This window comes from Argentina anserina, chromosome 3 (assembly GCF_933775445.1).
Source record: "Argentina anserina chromosome 3, drPotAnse1.1, whole genome shotgun sequence".
In the NCBI taxonomy this organism is placed as follows: domain Eukaryota; kingdom Viridiplantae; phylum Streptophyta; class Magnoliopsida; order Rosales; family Rosaceae; genus Argentina; species Argentina anserina.
In genome coordinates this window covers 10,213,110-10,233,531 of record NC_065874.1, presented here as the reverse complement: position 1 = coordinate 10,233,531, position 20,422 = coordinate 10,213,110, and the positions used below count along the sequence as shown (strand labels likewise).

Genomic DNA, 20,422 nt, shown 5'->3' with positions numbered 1-20,422 from the left:
TGAAATAGAGAATTTGTTAAAACCAGTAATCAGTGAAGATCCTCAACTATACTGGGACAAGGATCCGGTATATTGCCAGCTTAAAATGCATGATACCAACGTCATCTGGCATGTCAAAGTCATCCCTCATTATAGGGAAGAAGATAGGAAAGAGATGGAAAGTCAGATTCAAGAACTATTTGAGAAAAGGTTAATCAGATCTTCAAACAGTTTGCATCATGCTCCAGCTTTCCTGGTAAGAAATCATGCGGAACAGGTTAGAGGAAAAGCTAGGATGGTCATTGATTACAGAGATGTTAACAAAAAGACCGTTAAAGATGGTTATCAGATAACTCAAGTGAGGGTCCTAATAAATCGTCTCAAAAGAACTAAAATCTTTTCCAAGTTTGATGCTAAATTAGGATTTTGGCAAGTGAAAATGCATCCAGATTCCATAGCTTTGACGGCTTTTGGAACACCGCAAGGGCATTACGAATGGCTAGTTATGTCGTTTGGTCGCAAGCAGGCTCCATCTATTTTCCAAAGGAAGATGGACAACATGTTTAAGCCCTATTTAGATTCTTGCACAGTTTATATAGACGATATCATAGTTCACAAGAACTATGAACGAACATCTGAAGCACCTAGAGCAGGTCTGTAAGCTTATTGTCCAGAAAAGGAATCATTTTGGGACAAAAGATGATACATTTGGTCAAATGAGAGATTGACTTTTTGGGTATTCATGTTAAAGATGGAGAGATTCGTCTCGAAGAACACATTGTTAAGAAGATCAGCCAATCCCCATATCAAATCCCTGATGCAAAATCCTTGCAAAGATTTTTAGGACTTGTCAACTTTGCTAGAGACTTTATCCCTCAAGTAAGTGGTCTTACTGCTTTACTCTCATCAAAAACCAGTTCCAAGAAAAAATAGTGTTTTACGGAAGATGACATTAATACTGTCAAAAAGATCAAGGAATTAACCGAAAGTCTACGCCCATTACAACTGCCAGAAGAATGAGACTTAATCATCTTGCAGACAGATGCAAATGATTATTATTGGGCAGGAGTAGTTCTAGCCATGACCACAGATACCAATCAGGAAAAGATTTGCAAATTCCTATGAGGAAAGTTTAATGCGGCGGAATTAAACTATTCCACTGAGAATAAAGAGGTGTTAGCTCTGATCAAGAGCATCAAAGGTGCTAAAACATTCTTAGGAAATAAATTTGTAGTTAGAACTCATAATAAAAGAGTTAAAAAATTTAAAAACTACAAATTAACTGATGTAGCAGATAGAATGAGAGTATTAAGGTGACAAATGTTTTTATCTCAATATGAATATGATGTGGAAATAATTGCGGTAACAAGGTAACTCGAGGGACAAAGAGCTACCCTCTGCGCCTCAATCATCCTTGTAGAAAATCACATTACTGTATGTTACTTCATGTTAGAGAATGATCAACAATGTTGGCTATTCTTTAGAAATACGAGCCCCTGTTTAATTTTAAGGTCCGGTGCTACACTGCACTAGCACATCTCCTCTATGATTTCATGTCTAATGTTTCTATCTCATGCCATTCCCATCCACCCCTCAAATCCACCTTCAAGACTTCAGGCCCGGACTCCACAGTCCACCCCTAAATAAAACATTCTTCTATTCCTTTTCCTTAACGCACACTCAACCCAGATGGCATTGTCAGCACTCCTCCACATCAAACCACCTCCCCCTCCATTCCCCTCACTAAAACCACACCTCTCCTCCTCCAAACTCCCAATCCAAATCCAAACCCCTAAACCCCTCAAAGCACACTTCACTATGCAGAGGCCTCCTCCTCATGCATCCACCGCCACCACCACCACCACCACCACTGTCCACAGTGCGGTCTGCGACGCTGTCTCCCTGATCCAATCCTCCCCCGCCACGTGGAAGTCTGCGATCCTCTGCAACCTCGTGATCTTTGTTCTGGGCTCTCCGGTTCTGGTTTCTGGGCTCTCCCTCTCCGGCATTGCTGCCGCGTTTTTGCTCGGAAATCTCACTTGGCGCGCCTTTGGGCCCCCTGGGTTTCTCTTGGTTGCAACCTACTTCGTCATTGTGAGTTGCAATCAAAATTGGGTTTCAATTTTGTTGTTCTGGGTAGTAATTAGTTTATTCTGTTGGTTAGAAAATGTAAAAAGATTAGATTTTTCTCAGGTAATTCTTTTCCTAGTTTGATAATGCTGTTAAAGTTTTCATCTTTGTAAAGGAAAATTGAATTGTGCTTGAAGAGTTGAAATTATGGTTATCTTTTTGCTTAATCTCATATATTTGGTTGTAAATTTAGTGTGCTGATATAAAAGAACTGAACTTTCACAGTGACAGTTGAACTTGGTTCAGTAAGAAATGATTTAAATGGGCATTGTAACTGAGTACATTACTATGCTCTTTGGCTCATTTAGTTATTCAGTTGTAGCTAAAATATAACTCAAATAATGGTCATCATATGTATGATGCTGTCCTGATTGCTTGTAGTGTCTTGCAGTACTGAAGTGATAAGTGATTGTTTTTTCAGGGCACAGCGGTGACAAAGGTGAGAATGGCGCAAAAGGAGGCTGAGGGGGTAGCCGAGAAGAGGAAAGGGAGGAGAGGCCCTGGAAGTGTTATTGGATCCAGTGCTGCTGGATGCGTTTGCGCTTTTCTCACGATATTTTTAGTGGGAGGAAAGGCATATTCCCAGCTTTGGCAACTAGGATTTGTTTCCAGTTTCTGTACTAAGTTGAGTGATACGGTCTCAAGTGAGGTGGGAAAGGCATATGGGAAAACAACGTAAGTCTCTGCATTTGGTTTGAAATTGACTGTTCATTTTAACATTGTTGGACCTTGTTGCTTTCTTCATAGACCAAGTTGAAAGCTGGACACTTACTGCTCTTGCCCCATTATTGGTCTAACTTCAGTATTAGCTTTTCAATGCTTAATTATATCACATTTATTCAACAAGTTTCATTGTGGACATAATGAATCATCCTGCCTAGGGATTTTTAGATATGTGGTTTGTGGTAGGCTTTTTTTGAAGGAGTAGTAGCTGTTAACCCTGCATGGTCTGAGGTCCAAACCCCCTCATGGTATATCTATCTAGCTCTGTGCTAGAGTTTAAAGATAGGGTTCAGCAGGAGAACCCAGTGTCTTTCCAGGATCTGCAAAAGCAGGTAGGGGATGTCTGGGTAGCAGAGAAGGATACTCTAATTGTTGAAAGTGTCAAATGTATTTTCATCCATCTTTCTCATTGGATTTTGCATGTTATTGAGCTTTTTATGCTTTGATGAACTTCTACCTAGCTATAGTTTTTAATCTGTCAAAGAGCACCTAATTGCAGCACAAAGAAAAAAAAAAGGTCAAGGCTGAAAGATGTCAGTATGTCCCTATCCCAATGTTATGCAGTACAACATTGTAGGGGCTAAAATAAGAAATACATGAACTACTGATCTAAACCTATGTAATGCTTTCTATGAACCTTGGTGGCAGGAATTGAATTGAAACGAAATTTAGAGGTTGTCAGCATTTTCATAACTAGAGTATGATTGTGGGTGGGATTTCTTCAGTGAGATCCTTTTCATTAGTAGAAGAATAGATGGGAGAAGCTGATACTATAAAAGAGAGCCTTAATCATGATTTGTATTGTAGAGGTTAGCCTTTTTCGTATACACTGAATAACACTCTTTCTAATAAATGCCAAAAATTCAGCCTCAGATGCAAAAATCATTTAGTCTTTAATTGGCTGCTGATATACAGATTCTACCCAAGTTTTTGCTTAAAAAGATCTTACATGTAGTTTTTGCATCACATTTGAACAAGCTAGACATGCTTATTATATTCCACCAGTAATCTCATTTGATGTTTTTTGCGTAGGTACTTAGTAACAACATTGAAGGTAGTTCCAAGGGGAACTGAGGGGGCTGTGAGTCTTGAGGGAACCATTGCTGGACTTTTGGCATCTGTTCTTCTGGCTTTTGTTGGTTGTCTCATGGGTCAGGTGCGGTTCACTTCGTACTTGACCAATTTGTATTGGGTAGTATCATTTTGTCTACCTTGTGTTTTATTTTAAAATGTTCCTTGTACTTTTGGTTTACAGATAAATGGACCTGAAGCAATTATATGTGTAATAGCTTCTCAAATAGCAAATGTTGGTGAGAGCATTATAGGTGCTGTTCTTCAAGACAAGGAAGGATTTCGATGGGTAGGCAACCATTTCATTTTTATTATTTAATTTTACATATATTTGTGAGTACTTGTGTGCGTGTTCAATTTATCCTTTGTAGTCAGTTTGTATGATGGGTCATGGATGTTTGGTTTTCTGTTATTCATCTTAAGTACTAGGTTTTACCAAAAAGCCAGCATGAACCATGGGTTTCTGAGCATGAATTGATGACAAGTTAAACAATAGGAATTTCTGCTCTGTTGAGATTGGCTTGATATATGAGCATTCTAAATTTACATTCCATGCTGGCCTATGGTAGTCTGAGGAAAAGAGGGTGGTAATATTGCTCTAGTGAAATTATAATCTCATGATACCATACGATACCCCTACTCCTCAGAGTCATGAGTAAGAATTTAATTTCATTATCACTGGTCTTTGGGTTTGTGGCACAAGAGGGGTTACCCCTCTTAAGAAGGATGGATTTCGCTAAAGATGTGGCAGTGTAGCTTACATTTTAAGATCATCAAGGGGTGGTGGTGCAGTTGGCGAACCCACAAGTCTCATAGCTTAAAGAGTGAGTTATCCTGAGGTCGAGAGTTCAAGCCTCTTCACTGCATTTTCTTTTTCTACAATTACTGGTGAAGCATCCATTTAGTATAAACGACTTAGGCTCTACAGTAGGGTTTCTGTTGTCTCCTTGGTCACAAGAAGAAAACCTAAGCCTGTGGTGAGGTTCTAATTTCCTCAATTGCAATGTTCTATGTCTGTTAGATTCATCATTCATGAATTAAAGATTGATCCATGGTGGATTTCAACCTTATGCCCAAAACTGTAGCGGCAATGGATATATTTCCTTTTCTTGGGATTAATTTTTTTCGTCTCTACTTCTGTTTGGCAGCTCAACAATGATGCTGTGAATGTCATAAACATATCCATGGGCAGCACATTTGCCATTCTGATGCAGCAGGCATTACTCCAAAACTTGCATATGTAAATTTATGACCAGGGAAGATGCTTCTCCTGGGTGCCATGCTAACACATGTCAAGTAGGATGCATATAAAAACACCGCTGACCAAAAACAGACCACCCCTATGTGGGAGACAGATGGATTGCTTCATGTTGTGGGAATGCTTTGTCTCTGAAGCACAGGTTTGAGTTCCTTTCCACCTTCCAATTTCTGGTTCACAAGTGGAGGTCTAATCAATTCGGTGAGTAGTAAAGCCTTTATAGTAGATTACCTTGGTATTTATAGGGATCAACACAAGCTTGTCAAAGCCTTTTTTAGCATATTTTACGTACAAAATGTACGATCCATGGATATTTAATTTTATCAATAACAATCTGATTCTCCTTTGGCTCATAACCCTAATATATTTTTCCAAATTCGCATGAGGGCTCTTAATGTAATGGCTGAAGGAAAATCGTAATATTTTTGCCGAATCTTTCTGATGAGGGTGCATATTTGTATGATCTCAGTTGAGCCATGATATGTATCTCTTGGCATTGGTTAATGATCCCTTTCACCCTTTGATATGTGTTGCAGTTTTCAAATGGGAGTAGATTAGCACTCCCTTGTCCACTTCCTCTATTTAGTTTTCATATCTGATTACATAATTTTTCTGATAAAAGAAAAAATTCTTTTCGGATAAAAGAGAAAGGTTTTAGAAGTTAATTTACCATTGCATCTCCCTAAGTTTTACAGAGACATTAATCAAGTTCCTTCTGTACCTTCTATTTAAACTCACATGTATTTTGTGTTTTGGAGATTTCTAATATACCTTTTTTCCTTTTCAAAATTCAAAGTCAAATTAAATCCGAATAACTTCCTTCTCATTCCTAATTCACACTAAAAACATGTAAACATTGACCTTGGGAAGATGAAATTTGTTATGATTCAGTTATAACTTATAACCACATCAGTTGCCTTTCATCAACAATCTCCATCAGATGATTGGGTACTAACCAAGTCTGAAATCACACTACTAGCCGACTTCTTCTGGAACCATCCAATTCTTCTGACTGCTAATACAAAAGAGGCCAAACCTTGATGGCTTGATGATAAGCAGCTTGTTTTTTCAAGCCAAACCACCTGAGAGGATCTCATTTATACATGCGCTCCTCCCTTTACCTTTTACCTTCAAAGAATCCAACATGTCTTCTTCCCCTGAAATCTTCCTCACCAACTCTCCCGACGGCCCCATTGTTGCCTATGATGCTTCCTCAGGCACCGTTGTAGGACAGTTCACTGGTAGCCGCTCACCGCGACAAGGCCTCACTGTCGTTGGAGAGGATTTTGGGAAGACTTATATAGCTGCTTCACACATATCCCCAACCACAGGTTCTGGTTCAATCCACCTTTACAACTGGTGGTCTTCAACTGCCTTTCACAACCTCCCTGTCCCCGAACCGGTTGCACCACTAGCTGCCTCCTTTGATGGACTGTACCTTTTTGCCGGTGGCATATCAGGCAGTGTGCACACACTTTCAGTCCCGTCAGGGAATGTGCTCAAAACACTGCCTGCACATAACAAGCCTGTTACCTGCCTAAGTGTTAATCATGATGAGTCTCTTCTGATTTCGGGCAGTGATGATGGAACCATTGCTATTGTCCCTATCTTTCGGCTTGTAGGAGACTGGGCGTGCGAGAATGTTGAAGACATAATATTGCACAAGTTTGCTGCTCATTCTGATTCTGTAACTGCCATTGTATCTGGTACAGGATTATGCTACTCCCAGATTATCTCTTGCTCAGAGGACTCCACATGCAAGTTCTGGAGTCTCCGGCGGGGAACCCACCTGCGTACGGTTGTGTTTCCCTGCATGATTTATGGGATCACATTGCACCCCACAGAGCCTGAGTTCTATGCTGCAGGGTCTGATGGTTCGATACACATAGGATCCTTCATGGTTGGAAGTAGAAAACTTGTGATCCAAGGGAGTGAACTGATGACATTGCCTCATAAGCACAATGGTGCAGTTGTATCCGTTGTAATGGTGAATGCGGGAAGGAACTTGGTTTCGGCATCAGAAGATGGGAGTGTTTGGATTTGGAAACTTGGTGAAGGTCAGGTCAATCGGGTGATTATGGCTTTTGGAAATGAGATGACAAGCATTAGTGATATGGTGTCAGCCACAGGGATAGATTATAACAAAGGGCATAGTGCTTCTGAAGTGGGAAAAGGTGGTGCAACCAAGTGTAGTATCGGGTCTTCATGTGAAGAACTGATCAAGAGTATGCCTGCAATGCGTATGATAGAAATGGAAGATCTGTCGAAAGTGGCAGCAAAAGATAGGAGCAGAGCCATTGACACACTTGAATCCGCCATTGCAATATATGAGAAGCTCTTGGAACTCATTCTCAAGGAAGCTAAGAAAGGCACTCGCAGCAGTAAAGAGAGGTGAAAAGAAGAATCACAAAATGGAAATATTGAAACAAGCTGTAATATCAGACATAAACATAACATGTCTAGATAAATAAAAACAAAAGAGGTAGAATGCTAGTTTGACAAATCAAATCCCATTTGGGTTACTTCCCTTCAAAGAAACCATATGAAGTTTAGAGTGTTTCTTTGAAGGAAAAACTAAACCTCCCCTTCTTTCCTTTGTCTGGTAGTCTGGTACAACACTTCGATGGTTCCTGTAATGTGCAGTGTTGTCCAACAACTGACATATAGTGCACGTTTGGTACCCCTGTACGTCCTTATTTGTTAATCATGTCCTGTCCACATGTGGACTGCATTAAGTTGCACTAAATTTGCCCTATGTTTGGTGTTGCGCTGGGTTAGAGAGGAGGGGCTTGATCACGCACTACTGAGTTCCTTCAGAGAAAACCAATCGTCCCCTTAATGTTGCAATACCCAGAACCAATATCAGCCAATCCTCATCACTACAACAAATTTTTGCAACACCCATAACCAAATTCAGCCAATTTCATCAATTGAAAAAAGTTTGCAACCCAAATTTTAGAAAATCAAGATCTCATTCAAAATCAAGCAGTCTTCAATACCTCAAAACAAAGCAACAATAGCCTCCATCCTCTGCTTAATCTATTCCCTAGCCTGGTGGCGCCTCTCATCTCCACCAACAATGCGCAGTGCCATGAATCCTCCGCCAGCAGGCCCAAGCAACGGGGCGCCTCTCCGCCACAGGTCATCATCCAAAGCAGCGCCAAAAAACCCAGTAAGTCCCGCGGCAGCACCAAACGCAAAACCCAAGCCCAACCCACGCACCAGACACCCCCGCCGTCGCCAGAAACCCAAACGGTTTTTCACCAAGAACATTGCGCCAACAAAAACAACGTCAGCAAGCCAAGGGCGAAGACCCAGAAGAATACTCTGGGCACCCAACAACCCGACAGCGTTACCGAGTTCTCTCTCAGACGCATCATCGGCGGCACTCTACCCTAGCCTCATGGTCACCGCCGCCCTCATCAACTAGGCTCTCCGCTTCCTCCGCTATGAGCTCAAAATGGAGACACGGCCTTACCTAAGGTCAGTTAAGTTTGTGCTTGTCTGCCCCAAACATAAGACCAAGTCATTTGCACTCCTTATTTAAGGCAGTGCCAGTTTATCCGGGGAAACAAACGTGCACAATATTTGAGGACGCCATTACAGTTCTACCAACAAACCTAATCTCAACTGGTAGAGTCAGCACTCCTGAAGTACAATACAAGCACCTTAAAAACATAAAGGATATCTAACCGAATACAAAGAATCTCGACGGGCCAATTCGAACAGAAATTGACATCACAGTTCACTAATTGGAACAGATATTCAGGCTACAGTTATAAGCTAATGACATTGAGATCTAGCTCCAGCACATAACATTGAGGCAAGAAGTGATGGGCAGGTCATCATTTGTTTGCTTAGGACTGTCTATGATTGTATCATAGAGCGGGCCAGCCGAAATATCTAGTGCAGCTTGAGCATTTCCAGAAACTAGGTAAGGAACTCCATACTGTTATGAATACTTAACCATATGATGCCAGCATTTGAACAAAGAATATCAGAACGGCCAATCATGAATTTTTCGGTGGGCAAAGGATCAGACTTGTACCAAAATACATGATTGTGTCCGCTATGATTTATGAGCAGGGTAAAAACTCTGACTTCCTGTTCCAATTAGAAAATGAAATGCTTGAAGGGGAAGATAGAATCCATTGCATTGACAAGTACAGCTCATTCATCTTATTTTACGCATCGACGATTACAGAGTTACAAACACTACATCACGTTTACAAAGTTGCAAATACTATATAGCCCGTGTAAGTAAGGCAATCTACTTTCGCATTAGCATGCTTTTTAACATCTTCTCTATTCTAGAGGAGTGAAGTACACAAAATGCTATTATAAACACCGAAAACATACAGAAACTTTTGCGCATCCAAAAAGGAGAAGGAAAAGGAAAAGAAGACAAAAAAGAGTACCCAGACACTGGAGCTTGGACTAGAATTGCCTATGACGTTTTGACACAGCACCATTCTGTTGATAGTGAAGAAGATTTTGCATATCTGAGAAGCAAACGTCTGGAACAAACGCTGCAGAATGCGATGGATTCTGATAAGATTTAGGCCAGTATAGCCCCGAGGATGTAGGCGGGGAAGGCACATTAGGCACCATCCATGAAATCTCCGGCACCTGACCTATGCACTCGTAATCCTCTTGTTCCCCCTCGGATGATCTCAAAGCTGATGAATCAGACTCCCCTAGTTTGCCGCAATCAGCCTGGCAATATGAATGAACAACATTATGCAGTGCTATATTGACTTATTGAGAATCACAACAATAATCATTGATCAAGCACAAGGGACAGTTCTCCAAACAAAAGAGAAGCAAATGAAACGAGAATCTAGAATACAAGCTTGTTAGAAAACAAACAAAAAAGGTCCAACTTGGTGAGTTCCACAGCCGATGGAGACCCAAGTTGCAACTTTGAATTCAAATCTCACGAAACAAAACAAGGATACAACACAATATCATGAGGTTTCAATTTCACCAAAATCAAATTATCCATAACCACCTCAACAAAAGTAAACCCACTCTGACCGGATAATGGTCAATGCCGAATATAGAACCAATAATCCAGATCAAACTATCATCATAAACCGAATACGAGAAAAAAAAATCAGTTCACAATGTACAATCAATTTAACACCGTAACCAAACAGCACAAACCTTAGACGATCCATTATCCATGTACCCAAAGCTTTGATCGAAATCCGTAAACCCCAAAAAATCCTCCATAGGCCAATGTGGCACAGACCCAGCTCCAGACCCCCCAGCAAAATCCACCCCAGCCACACTGGCCGCCGCCACTTTACACTCCTCAGCTAACTGATTGTTCTTCTCTTCAAATTTCGACACAGCCCCGGAGTCCGATTTCATCGAGGAAGACCCACCACCAGGGGGATTGGGCTCCGGCCCAACCTTAACTCCGGTCAGCAAAAACCTCCGGTGACCGGAAACAAAACTATTCACAGTATGTATCGCAACATCACACTTCCTACACAATATCGCTCTGTCCTCCAAACAGAAAAAATACCCAACTGCCTCCTGCAACAAACCCAAACAGAAAAGTCTCAAGTTTTGACGCCGAACATTTAGCGTTTTGTAAAACGAAGCCGTTTTACCTGGCAGATATCGCACTTGGGCATATGACAAGCCGAGAGAGGGACTCTCTGGTGCTTGCTGGCTAGCTTGTTGGCGGCGTGGATCTTCTCGTCGCAGGCCCAGCAGAGCGCGGCCTCGTCGGCGCAGCAGAGCACGGTGGCCTCTGCCGCCTCGCACACGTTGCACTGTATCTTCATCCTTAAATAAAAACCCTTGGGTGGTTTTCTTCTTCTTGCTCTAAAACCTCAGCAAAATCTTAGCTCGTGTATTTCAGCTAGGTTTCTATTTCTATCTTTCTGAACGAAAATGGAAATGGGAGAAGGAGAATGAGTGATCTATCAGGCGGCCACCGAGCGTGTAGTACACGTGTTTTTCATGGATAAGTGTCGTGCCGTGGGAGACCGCCTTTTGCTTGCTCCGCAGATATTTCGCTCTTTTGGGCCGGGTCGGGTTGGTTCAGATATTCTTTTTCGACATTTCAAGCGCCTCTAATTTTGTTTAAAACATCTGTGCATGCAGAAGGACCAAAATATTGTAACCATATTGCCCACGATGTTTGGCTCAGTTGACAAGGGTGGATTTGAGGTGTATCACCCACACAAATTCGATCTCCACTACCAACAGGTCTCGTTGGTTCGCGATTTATAAATTCTCCTGCATAAATCTATACATGAAGGTTGTGTGACAAATATATGTCCGTCATAAGTCCTTCAGAATTGAAGTTATAGGTTTGCCCTATCGATGGTGGTATAACGTAACTAAACTCTCACGAAAACTTTTCATCACTAAAATATTATAACGATATTAAATATAGTGAAAATATCTATTCATGCGATATTAGAAGTAAGGATTTCGACATCAAGGTTTGACACACTTGGCTGAGAACAAAGTTTTTGAAGAAATATCTAAGATGTTATTGCTATTTTGGACCTTATTGGGTGTATATGAGATGCAACTAGGGTGGATAAACTTGATGAGAGGACTAAGGGGTCAGTGTGGGAATGGTATGGTACACCATCCATGTTGAAGTTTATGAAATTGAATCATATGAATTTAGATCTAAGGAATAAAGTGTAGGTGGTCCTGAAAAGATGAAGGTTTATTGTGAGTAATGGGGCAAGGCTGCCTAGCTGTCCTAATGTTTTAACTTTTAAGTGATCCAACTTGTGGAGTTTTGTGTGTGGTTGGCAATGCTTTGAATTCAAGTTAGTATGCTCTTATATTAGCTTGAGAGATGGGAAGTGAGAGATCAGAGATGTATGTGAATGAAATTAATCAAATTATGGCTTCAATAAGTGAGAGTCTTTGGAATTGAGTTCCTTTATTTGATGGAGAGGAAAATATAATAAACATTACAAGAGCAAAAGGGCCTACTTGAATCTGTCAACATTAGTTAGGAAAGTGTAATTTTTTAGAATACTTTTCCCTTTCAATCTAGGAATGGCATGTTTTCTTTTACAAACAGGAAGTAGCACCAGTAAATCGAATTAGTGGTAATTATATGTGCCATTTGGTGAGCTGCTATATAAGTTAACCTCTTAATGAAATTTACACACAGTGACAACAAATAACTCACAAAGATTTTAAATAAGAAAATCTAAATTTGAAATCGAGAAAAGCATTATGTAAAACATCTATGAGTACAATGGCGTTCTGTATCTTTTCTGCCATAATGATGGAAGTTGCGACTACATGGTGAAACTCTAAGTCAAAAGTACTAGGGTTAAATGTAGCATTGGATGGTGACCTATTGACCAAAAAAAAAAAGGACGGTGACCTAGATATGGGTCATGGGTTTTGTGGAGTGGAGTTAGTGGGTGAAACTTCTAAACTTGCTCACAATGTTTGTGCACTGGGTCTGCATATGGTAGAGCTCATGGTCTATGACAAGCATGCAACAACTGATGAAAATAAGAAGATTATTATGCCTGAATTTCAAGCATTTTTATCGCTTAAGTGAACTTCATAAAGTCCCTCATATGTGATATTTGTCTACGAAACTAGCAGGGACGTAGGTCACAAATCACACATTGCAGGGATGATCATATAGAAAAGTTGGTCCAACACCGATAATATCTAAGTGTATGAACTGAGCTGTTATAAGTGAGTTATTGAAAACGGAAGATATTTAAAATCAAAACAAACAAAAAAAGTCATGAAAATGTTTTATTTCCAAGAAAAAAAAAGTCACCGTCTCCGTCACCGTGATCACGGAAATAGGAACGTCGGGTCCTCGGACTTTCCAATGAACCACAACACTAACCCGACCCGACTGAAATATGGTGACGCGGGTTCAAACTTCAAATAAAGGATCGGTTCGTTGCTTTCACACCTAAACAAAAGCTCAGAAATTCATATTCAAATCCACACTGTTCACCGATCTTCCAGAGCGAGAAATTTTCCCGCCAAATTCATCTAGGTCTTCTTCGGCTCGCTCCACGCTCTCTCACCGCATCTCCTCCGAGCTGCGCCGGCCTCATTTCTCCGATCGCAAGCGCCGAAACAAAAAAGGAAAGGTTCGAGATTTGTTTTCCCCTTACAAATCTTCGCTAGGTTTTCGTCCGTCGTTTTTTCTCCGGCTAATCGCAAATTTCTTCAACCTGTAATCTATAATGTCTCGCTTTGTTTATAATTTCTGGAGCTTCAGGAAGCTTTGTATACGAATCGAAGAAGCGGTGGAGCTAGTGAACCGGAAAAAAATCACAATCGGCCGGTCTAGGTTTTGATAATCTGAGAGCTTCGGTCACTAGGAACGAGTTTGGGACCGATTTCTGGTTGTGATTCAGGTACGGTTTGGCGTACAAGTGTAATTCGAAGCTTTGCTGTGCCTGTTTGGTTGCTTAACAAACGTGGCAGATTTGAATGAACTTGAAATTTTGAGTCGCTGATTGTTTATTGATGAGAATCACCTCTGAATTTTGGTCTCAATGAACTTGAGGAGATTTGCTTTTGTTGATTTCGTTGTCCGTAGAGAAGAATTATAGGTGTGATTTCAGCATATAATTCATTTCTATGGTTTAATTTGGTTATAATGTGCATCTCATAGTTGAAGTATTGGTGCTATTTAGCTATCTAATTTATCTTGTTTTGTTGAACCCTGTCAAATGTAGTGATTTATCTTCTGTTACAATTTTAGAGCTACTAGTAATTGTAAACATGTAATTTTTGAATTTGATATTGATGATTACAAACTAAAGTTACTGAACATTTAAATTTTTTGGACCAGAAGTTTATTGAGATGTATTTCAGGCATATCTGAAGTAGTATATAGCCTATTTGATAAAAAAACATTTGGAGATGTAAGAAAGTTTTTATAATTCATTGCTTTTGCATCAGTTATAATCGCTTAATGTGTCTCCTTGTTTTCATTGGACATCACCATTTGCATTCTGCTAGTTTCTTAGTATCTCCAAGTCACTGATAGGGTGACTGCACTGCACTGCACGCGCTTGTTTAACGTGCAAAATCATATTCATATTCTCACTGTTGAAACTCTGGTTTAACGCACTGCACCGTTACCTTTTACTTTCCCATATTTCACTGGTTTCATATTTGAAACTCTTATCTAGGATCATAACGAAACCCTTAGATGTGTGTATTTGCTTAATATGTTCTATATATGACCCAGATATGCCATGTTATTAGAGATCCTACTTGAAGGTTGAAATGAGATGCAATGCGTGTTGGCGTGAACTGGAAGGCAGGGCCATCGCAACAACCTGTGGTCACCTTCTCTGTATCCTTCGTAGAGGAAAATTCTGCCTCTAAAATTGTGTGACTTTGTTGTTTCTTTTATCTTTTGTTCTTTTTGGAAATAGGGAGTCACAGTTTTATTGTTATATGAACATCCTTAACAATGTAAAAAGGCACAGAGGATGCTAACAAGATCCTTAGCAATGATGGAGCCTGCCCAATTTGTGATCAAGTGCTTTCTAAGAGGTAATATATTGCCATTATTTTTGAAACTATAGCGTATATCTGGGAATATAGATCCTTCAGGCCTCGGGTTTTGTAAATGTACAACTGTGCCAAGCATAGATGAGAGATAACCAACAACCTTACTTGAAAAGGATTAGTTTCTGTGTCATTGTGTACTGCCATGAATGAAAAATAGGTATCCTATACCCTCTTTGTATCAGGTATAATGATACCAGCAACTATATTTCTGCACTATATAGACTTTTCCTTCCTTAGTCAACTTTGGTCTCTTTCTGTACTAATGGTGCTGTAGTATTTTTCTGTTGGCAAAACCATTTGGTTCTTTGAGTACTTTCCTGGCTAGAACCACAAAATAGACTGTAATTCCTTCCAGACTACCAATGATGATAGGTTTCAGATAGAAGCAATGTTGCAAACCTTGTCATAGTTTTCTAAAATATATGTTCTATTTCCATTCTTTCTTTCTCATTTTTGCTTTCCTTGTGGCAGTCACATGAAAGTTGTGGATGTCAATCCAAATGATGAATGGATAAATGTAAGCAAGTTTTTCTTATGAAATTGTGAGAACATAATATATCTATCATCATATTTAATCTTACAATCACTAGATTAAATCTTACCTGTTTCCCAGTACTGTCGCTTTCCTATATCTATTGTTTTAGCTATTTTCAGTAGTGTTGCTTTCCTTATCTTCCTGCCTCGCTAATGCTGCAGATGGCCATGACTGGAGTGTCTCCAGATATATGTATCCTTTTTTCGCATCTGTTTTCATTTAAGGTAGCAACCAAACTATATGTCTATATCCATTCTATAATGTCAGCAATTTTTCCTCCATTTTTCAAGACAGTTTTTGTGCGTAAGTCCCTTGACAACCAATAATAGTAATGAAGAGTGCACACAGAAGTGTCATGTTCTTTATTGGGCAAAAGGAGTTGGTAATGCAGCGCAAGTTGAGCATGGTAGCAGGTCAATACCGGCAGAAATGTGAAGCTATGCAAGAAAAGTTCATGGAGCAATTGCAAAAGATGCAGTCTCAGTGCCAGAAATGGGCCAAAAAGTGTGAAATGTTGGAGCAAGAAAATGAGAGCTTGTCCAAGGATAAGCAGGAGCTCCAGGAAAAATATTCAGAGAAATCCAGGTCTTGTGTCCGTATCCTACTGTTCCACTTCCCGAGACATAGTTCCAATATTGGGGACTCATTTATTGTTTTTCTTTTTCTATTTGTGTTGCAGACAGAAGAGAAAGCTAGATGAAATGTATGATCAACTGAGGACTGAGTACGAATCAGTTAAACGAACTGCCGTCCAACCTGCAGCCAATTTCTATTCCAGAAATGAACCTGATCTTTTCTCAAACCAGGGTAACATCATGGATCGCAGAGAGCCAGTTAGGAAAGGTAATTCTTTTTCATTGAAGTTGCAGCTAGACAGTCTTCAGTATTTGCTAACTGTTGGATTTATTCCATGAAACTTAGTTATATTTAGCCTCCTTTTTTCCAGCTCAAGTACTTTCAAAACCAGTTGACTCATTTTTTGCAGATTGGCGGGTTCTTACTCCTGAAACTCCAGGGCCAAAAGAGGATATATGGCCAGCAAGACAGAATAGTTCAAACTCTGGCGGTCCTTTTGACATCTCTGTCTCACCGGCAAAACAAGCTGCTATGCCAGTCGATGCTGTGGCCAGAAGGCCTGCTGGTCACCACATGTTTGGATCTGGAGCTGGCAACCCCTCATCGACTCTAAGGAACATTCTGTTCTCCCCAATAAAGAGGCCTCAGCTCTCCCGTCGTCCTCAAATGTTCACGTAAGTTGCAATCTTAGTTTTTTAGTTTATGTTTCCTACTTATTGCTGAATCTTCATGACTTGATTTTGCAGATTCTAGGCTTGAAGTTGAGGGTTCGCTGTTTGCAGAAAGTAATGCTAGATTGTAAATATGAATTCTACAATCAGACAATAGGAAAGCGAATCAGCTATCCTGACATCATTTGCTGTAGTCTCCAACTTCAGTCGTGTGTTCTGGGTGAAGCAGCCTGGACATGGTTTTCGGCATGGAAAATGGTGTTTCTGAAGATGATTCCTATGTAACTACCTTAATTTGCAGATATTAGTACTATCAGTACATATAGGTTGCATTTTACCAGTCTTGTGACAAATGATATGAAACACGAGGCTACTGGCATACAACTCCTCATGGCAGAACTTTGATGTAGTAAAGGGATATATACTAGGGATGTCTTCAACGAATATTACTGTGTCTTGCTTATTGTGGATTTTTCCGCAGTGTTCACAAAAGCTAAAAACTTATGCGTAGAGAAGTCTTTAACCCTGATACAACATGGTGGATGCCAAATATAACTAGAACAATAACTAGTTGCTGCAAAACCAAACTGATTTGCAGCACGGAATACAGACCAATATGCCTGTCTATTGCTACATATATGAAGGCAAGTTCGAACAATGTCATCTGCACGCATTTATCTTGCCTACCTGTTTTCCTAAACTCAATCACTCCAAAAGTTCTGTTGTGAAGGCCAAATTATAGTAAGCTATTGAACAATATAGTATACAAACTCATTCCAAAATTAGTAGATTTCCATTCTGAGATAGAAAAAGGTAAATGTGGACTCATGTCTACGGATGTGCCGCATATCTGCACCAGCCATATTTACAAAATATTTCTCTACTATCTGTTTCCGTGTAACTTGGCCTCCTCATAAACTACTAACGTGCTGTACACGGTGAGGCAAGAAAACCTTCAAAACTGGGGCTTTGGAAGATATCTCAATGCGATCCCCATTTCTTACTGAACAGCGGACATGAGAACCATCAATGTATACAATACCATCTCTACATAACCATGTAGCTTCCATGGACTGATGAGGTTTGATAAACCCATGCTTTAAGCTTGAGGCTGCTCCTGATGAGATGGGCTCTCTTACCATATACTGGAGGTCCTGAGATAATATAGGCATCGGAAGTCCGCCAGCCGAGAGCATCGCAGCTGTTGCCCCAGCAGCGGTTGAAACTCTGAGACCGCTTGATCGGGAGTTTACTAAAGGACAGCACAGCTGGTCATCACTTTTGATTCTGCAAACAAAGATCCTTCAAAATATAAATTTATTTTGTTTTAATAGAAGCATTTAATACTAGTTAAAGATATGTACATATATATATATCCAAGTCAAAATATGGCTATTTGTCTCAGACCATGGGGAAGACTTACTTGAATGAGAACCGTGATAGTGTTGCCGGACATGGATGCGCAATTAATATATCATTAAGAGCACAAGTTGAAAAAACTTGAGAGTTTACACCAATGGAGATCCTTCTCAGATCGGAAGGACTAATTCGATCCTCTATGATGTTGTCCAGTATCTGAAAAGAGTAATCAATCCATAAATTAGTTCTAAAATTTGCATGCAAAATGGAAGCCAGCTTTGGGTTGAAGAACAGTGAAAGCATCGACTCCATAACTCATAAAGAGATAAATGGTGCGACTTGAGGTTGGCCACAGCAAAATCAAAAGTTCATAAATAAAAGACTTAACTAAACATAACCATAAAACATCAATTTGTGCTACACATTCTAGATGCCTTTACACCACAGTAAGAAGGTTTTAGCAGATAAAGAGGTATCATTTGATTGAGTACTCTCGCATTAGACAAGTAAATAATGGTGAGAAGTTGAACTACAAAACATTCCTAAAAATAGTTCTTGACACCAAAAGGTTGAGCATCAGCTAAAGACTTAGATTAAACATTAGTTCTTGACAATTTGTTCATCAATCTGTTCTCAAAATGACTGCTTTTAAAAATCTTACTACAGAGGATCCTAACAACAGCTAGGCCTCCTTTCATGAATTCATCTTAGAAGTCTTACCTGTTCAAAGTTGTCGACAGTTGCAGCACAAAGATAGCCTGTGCTTCTAGAAGCATCAAACTCATTTCTGTGCTTTTCCACCTAGCCAAATGATATAAAATAAATAATCTGTGAGATTCAGCCCAAATTCCGCAAAAAGATAGATGAATTGATTCCAAGCAATGATCAAATAAAACACAAGAAACCAATACAAAGACTAACCAACACTCTACGGCTTGGCCAAAGAAACAAACTAACCTCTTCAGGTCGGGTGGGGTCAGAATTCACACCTAGAACCGGAACCGAGTCATCAATATAATGGCTCGCATGTAGTAAAGTGCCATCGCCACCAACTGTAATAACAAGATCCACATCACGGATGGGCTGCGTTAGATCTTTACGCAATAGAGCTTTCCAATCAACAGGCTTGCGGTGCAAAATATTCTGACAGAAGTTTACTGCATCCTTGTGCACCTCTCGCCTATTGTCCAAGTGCTCTAGCTGAAGATGAGCTCAATATCAAGACTAATAACTGTATTATTTCCTGGCTCATAGTTTTACAACCAAGACATATTCTACAGAACAGACATTATGATCCTAAACTCGTTATCTCCACTGCAATGATAAACCCACACTCCCACAGCTTCTTGGTGGTACAATATTTTAGAATACCTAAGATGTCATAGCCTTCTTTATCGTTTTATTTTTTGGGTATGAAATACTGTTAATTACTGGAATGAACTAGGGAAATTAAGCTTATGTGTTTGTCATAAACACAAGAATCCTTCACCCTATTTCCCATCTTGAAGCATAGTACACTTATTTCAACTGCAAAGCACTTTACTTATCTCACTTCTATGTCCCCGCTTCAATTCAACCTCATTATCAAGTTCGGCTTTCATCAATGTTTTAAACAACAACAACTACTACTACTAAAAGACAATCTTTTCAATTTATGTTTTATAATTCACAAAACATACAGAATAAACCAAACCCACAAAGCATTCCAATCAAAGTTTTAACCTTTAAGCACTCTACAGACAAATAAGGTGAAACAGCTGAAATATGATGATATACGGAAAGGTCCAAATTGTAGAGGGAGCATTAAATCAAAACAAAGAGGAAAGCGTGGGATATTGTTATTACCTGGAGGCGGGCGATGCGAGACAGGCCGTCTGATTGGAAAGCTGGGTACACGTCGAACGGTTTTAGCAGCACCAGCAATCTCCTCCTCGCCATTACTTTCTTCCCTCTCTTTCTCCTCCTTTCTTACAGAAGCTACCGCGGAGAGATTGCCTAAGTTTTGTTTAATGTTAAGGAATGAGGATGCCACATTTTTATTATTTACACTACTAACCCTCAATTTGTATCCATTTACTCTTCTTTCACAATTTAATCTATAATTTATTTATCATTTTATTTTGTTCACGACCTCCTTGTTGTCTCATCATGGTTTCATTTTGATATATTGTTTGCCTAGCTTTTTGATGGTCTTTACAACATACTAGAACTTGCAGTTGTGCATGTTAAAACTTTATGATGTTTGGTATGTAGACAAGCAAGTTCTATTTTACTCTTGTTCACTAAGTTGGACAAGTAATCCACTAAAATAAAAGAATAATGAGGCCAAGAAAAACATCAGAATGCAGATGAACAAACCTTGTACCAAGTCTACTCACACAATTGTGGCTTCAGACCTAAGTGCAACTTTTCTCCCAGTACATGGATGAAAGAAAACCAGAGATGTCACACTGTTACTTCGACCCGGACCAATAGGATCCGACACGGGTCTTATCGTATCCGGTGCAATCAAAATGGTACATATCCCAAGCTTTAATTGTTGACCCACAAACCTAATACGGG

General features: G+C 39.9%; 5 protein-coding genes across 6 annotated transcripts; 3 read left to right on the top strand and 2 right to left on the bottom strand.

Moving 5' to 3' along the window:
- The first annotated feature begins 1,553 nt into the window (after positions 1-1,553).
- Positions 1,554-5,517, top strand: LOC126789079 (protein VTE6, chloroplastic-like). The gene is made up of 5 exons (XM_050515139.1): positions 1,554-2,073; positions 2,531-2,784; positions 3,865-3,988; positions 4,088-4,192; positions 5,052-5,517. Exons 1-5 carry the CDS (start codon positions 1,669-1,671, stop codon positions 5,145-5,147), a joined length of 984 nt encoding a protein of 327 aa, XP_050371096.1. The 5' UTR covers positions 1,554-1,668; the 3' UTR covers positions 5,148-5,517.
- A 529-nt stretch (positions 5,518-6,046) lies between these two features.
- LOC126788737 (protein ROOT INITIATION DEFECTIVE 3-like) lies at positions 6,047-7,656 on the top strand. Its single transcript, XM_050514753.1, has one exon. The coding sequence runs from the start codon at positions 6,210-6,212 to the stop codon at positions 7,554-7,556; it is 1,347 nt and encodes a 448-aa protein (XP_050370710.1). The 5' UTR covers positions 6,047-6,209; the 3' UTR covers positions 7,557-7,656.
- Positions 7,657-9,312: 1,656 nt separating this feature from the next.
- Positions 9,313-11,084, bottom strand: LOC126786860 (B-box zinc finger protein 22). Its single transcript, XM_050512823.1, has 3 exons — positions 10,783-11,084; positions 10,328-10,705; positions 9,313-9,877 (listed from the first exon to the last, which is right to left on the bottom strand). The coding sequence occupies exons 1-3, from the start codon at positions 10,957-10,959 to the stop codon at positions 9,599-9,601; spliced, it is 834 nt and encodes a 277-aa protein (XP_050368780.1). The 5' UTR covers positions 10,960-11,084; the 3' UTR covers positions 9,313-9,598.
- A 3,307-nt stretch (positions 11,085-14,391) lies between these two features.
- LOC126788582 (E3 ubiquitin-protein ligase CCNB1IP1 homolog) lies at positions 14,392-16,508 on the top strand. Of its 2 annotated transcripts, none has more exons than XM_050514587.1 (7): positions 14,392-14,498; positions 14,629-14,701; positions 15,191-15,236; positions 15,416-15,446; positions 15,584-15,839; positions 15,934-16,097; positions 16,270-16,508. In XM_050514587.1, the coding sequence occupies exons 1-7, from the start codon at positions 14,429-14,431 to the stop codon at positions 16,506-16,508; spliced, it is 879 nt and encodes a 292-aa protein (XP_050370544.1). In that variant the 5' UTR covers positions 14,392-14,428. The 2 variants fall into 2 exon arrangements, with proteins under 2 accessions (XP_050370544.1, XP_050370543.1); XM_050514586.1 differs by having other exon boundaries at positions 16,240-16,508.
- Positions 16,509-17,255: 747 nt separating this feature from the next.
- On the bottom strand, positions 17,256-19,893 carry LOC126788414 (NADH kinase). The gene is made up of 5 exons (XM_050514403.1): positions 19,706-19,893; positions 18,818-19,060; positions 18,581-18,661; positions 17,925-18,076; positions 17,256-17,788 (listed from the first exon to the last, which is right to left on the bottom strand). Exons 1-5 carry the CDS (start codon positions 19,796-19,798, stop codon positions 17,413-17,415), a joined length of 945 nt encoding a protein of 314 aa, XP_050370360.1. The 5' UTR covers positions 19,799-19,893; the 3' UTR covers positions 17,256-17,412.
- Positions 19,894-20,422: the final 529 nt, after the last annotated feature.

What these genes read in the sequence shown, in the direction of transcription:
- LOC126789079 (XM_050515139.1), top strand. Translation starts at nt 1,669, where the DNA reads ATGGCATTGTCAGCACTCCTCCACATCAAACCACCTCCCCCTCCATTC. An exon ending in AAGGCATATGGGAAAACAAC is followed by an intron (nt 2,785 to 3,864) that starts GTAAGTCTCTGC and finishes TTTTTTGCGTAG; the next exon opens with GTACTTAGTAACAACATTGA. An exon ending in ACAAGGAAGGATTTCGATGG is followed by an intron (nt 4,193 to 5,051) that starts GTAGGCAACCAT and finishes TCTGTTTGGCAG; the next exon opens with CTCAACAATGATGCTGTGAA.
- LOC126788737 (XM_050514753.1), top strand. Translation starts at nt 6,210, where the DNA reads ATGATAAGCAGCTTGTTTTTTCAAGCCAAACCACCTGAGAGGATCTCA.
- LOC126786860 (XM_050512823.1), bottom strand. Translation starts at nt 10,959, where the DNA reads ATGAAGATACAGTGCAACGTGTGCGAGGCGGCAGAGGCCACCGTGCTC. An exon ending in CCAAGTGCGATATCTGCCAG is followed by an intron (nt 10,706 to 10,782) that starts GTAAAACGGCTT and finishes GGTTTGTTGCAG; the next exon opens with GAGGCAGTTGGGTATTTTTT. An exon ending in TGGATAATGGATCGTCTAAG is followed by an intron (nt 9,878 to 10,327) that starts GTTTGTGCTGTT and finishes TCATATTGCCAG; the next exon opens with GCTGATTGCGGCAAACTAGG.
- LOC126788582 (XM_050514586.1), top strand. Translation starts at nt 14,429, where the DNA reads ATGAGATGCAATGCGTGTTGGCGTGAACTGGAAGGCAGGGCCATCGCA. An exon ending in GATCAAGTGCTTTCTAAGAG is followed by an intron (nt 14,702 to 15,190) that starts GTAATATATTGC and finishes TCCTTGTGGCAG; the next exon opens with TCACATGAAAGTTGTGGATG. An exon ending in CAGAGAGCCAGTTAGGAAAG is followed by an intron (nt 16,098 to 16,239) that starts GTAATTCTTTTT and finishes CATTTTTTGCAG; the next exon opens with ATTGGCGGGTTCTTACTCCT.
- LOC126788414 (XM_050514403.1), bottom strand. Translation starts at nt 19,798, where the DNA reads ATGGCGAGGAGGAGATTGCTGGTGCTGCTAAAACCGTTCGACGTGTAC. An exon ending in CTGTCGACAACTTTGAACAG is followed by an intron (nt 18,077 to 18,580) that starts GTAAGACTTCTA and finishes TACTCTTTTCAG; the next exon opens with ATACTGGACAACATCATAGA. An exon ending in CTATCACGGTTCTCATTCAA is followed by an intron (nt 17,789 to 17,924) that starts GTAAGTCTTCCC and finishes CTTTGTTTGCAG; the next exon opens with AATCAAAAGTGATGACCAGC.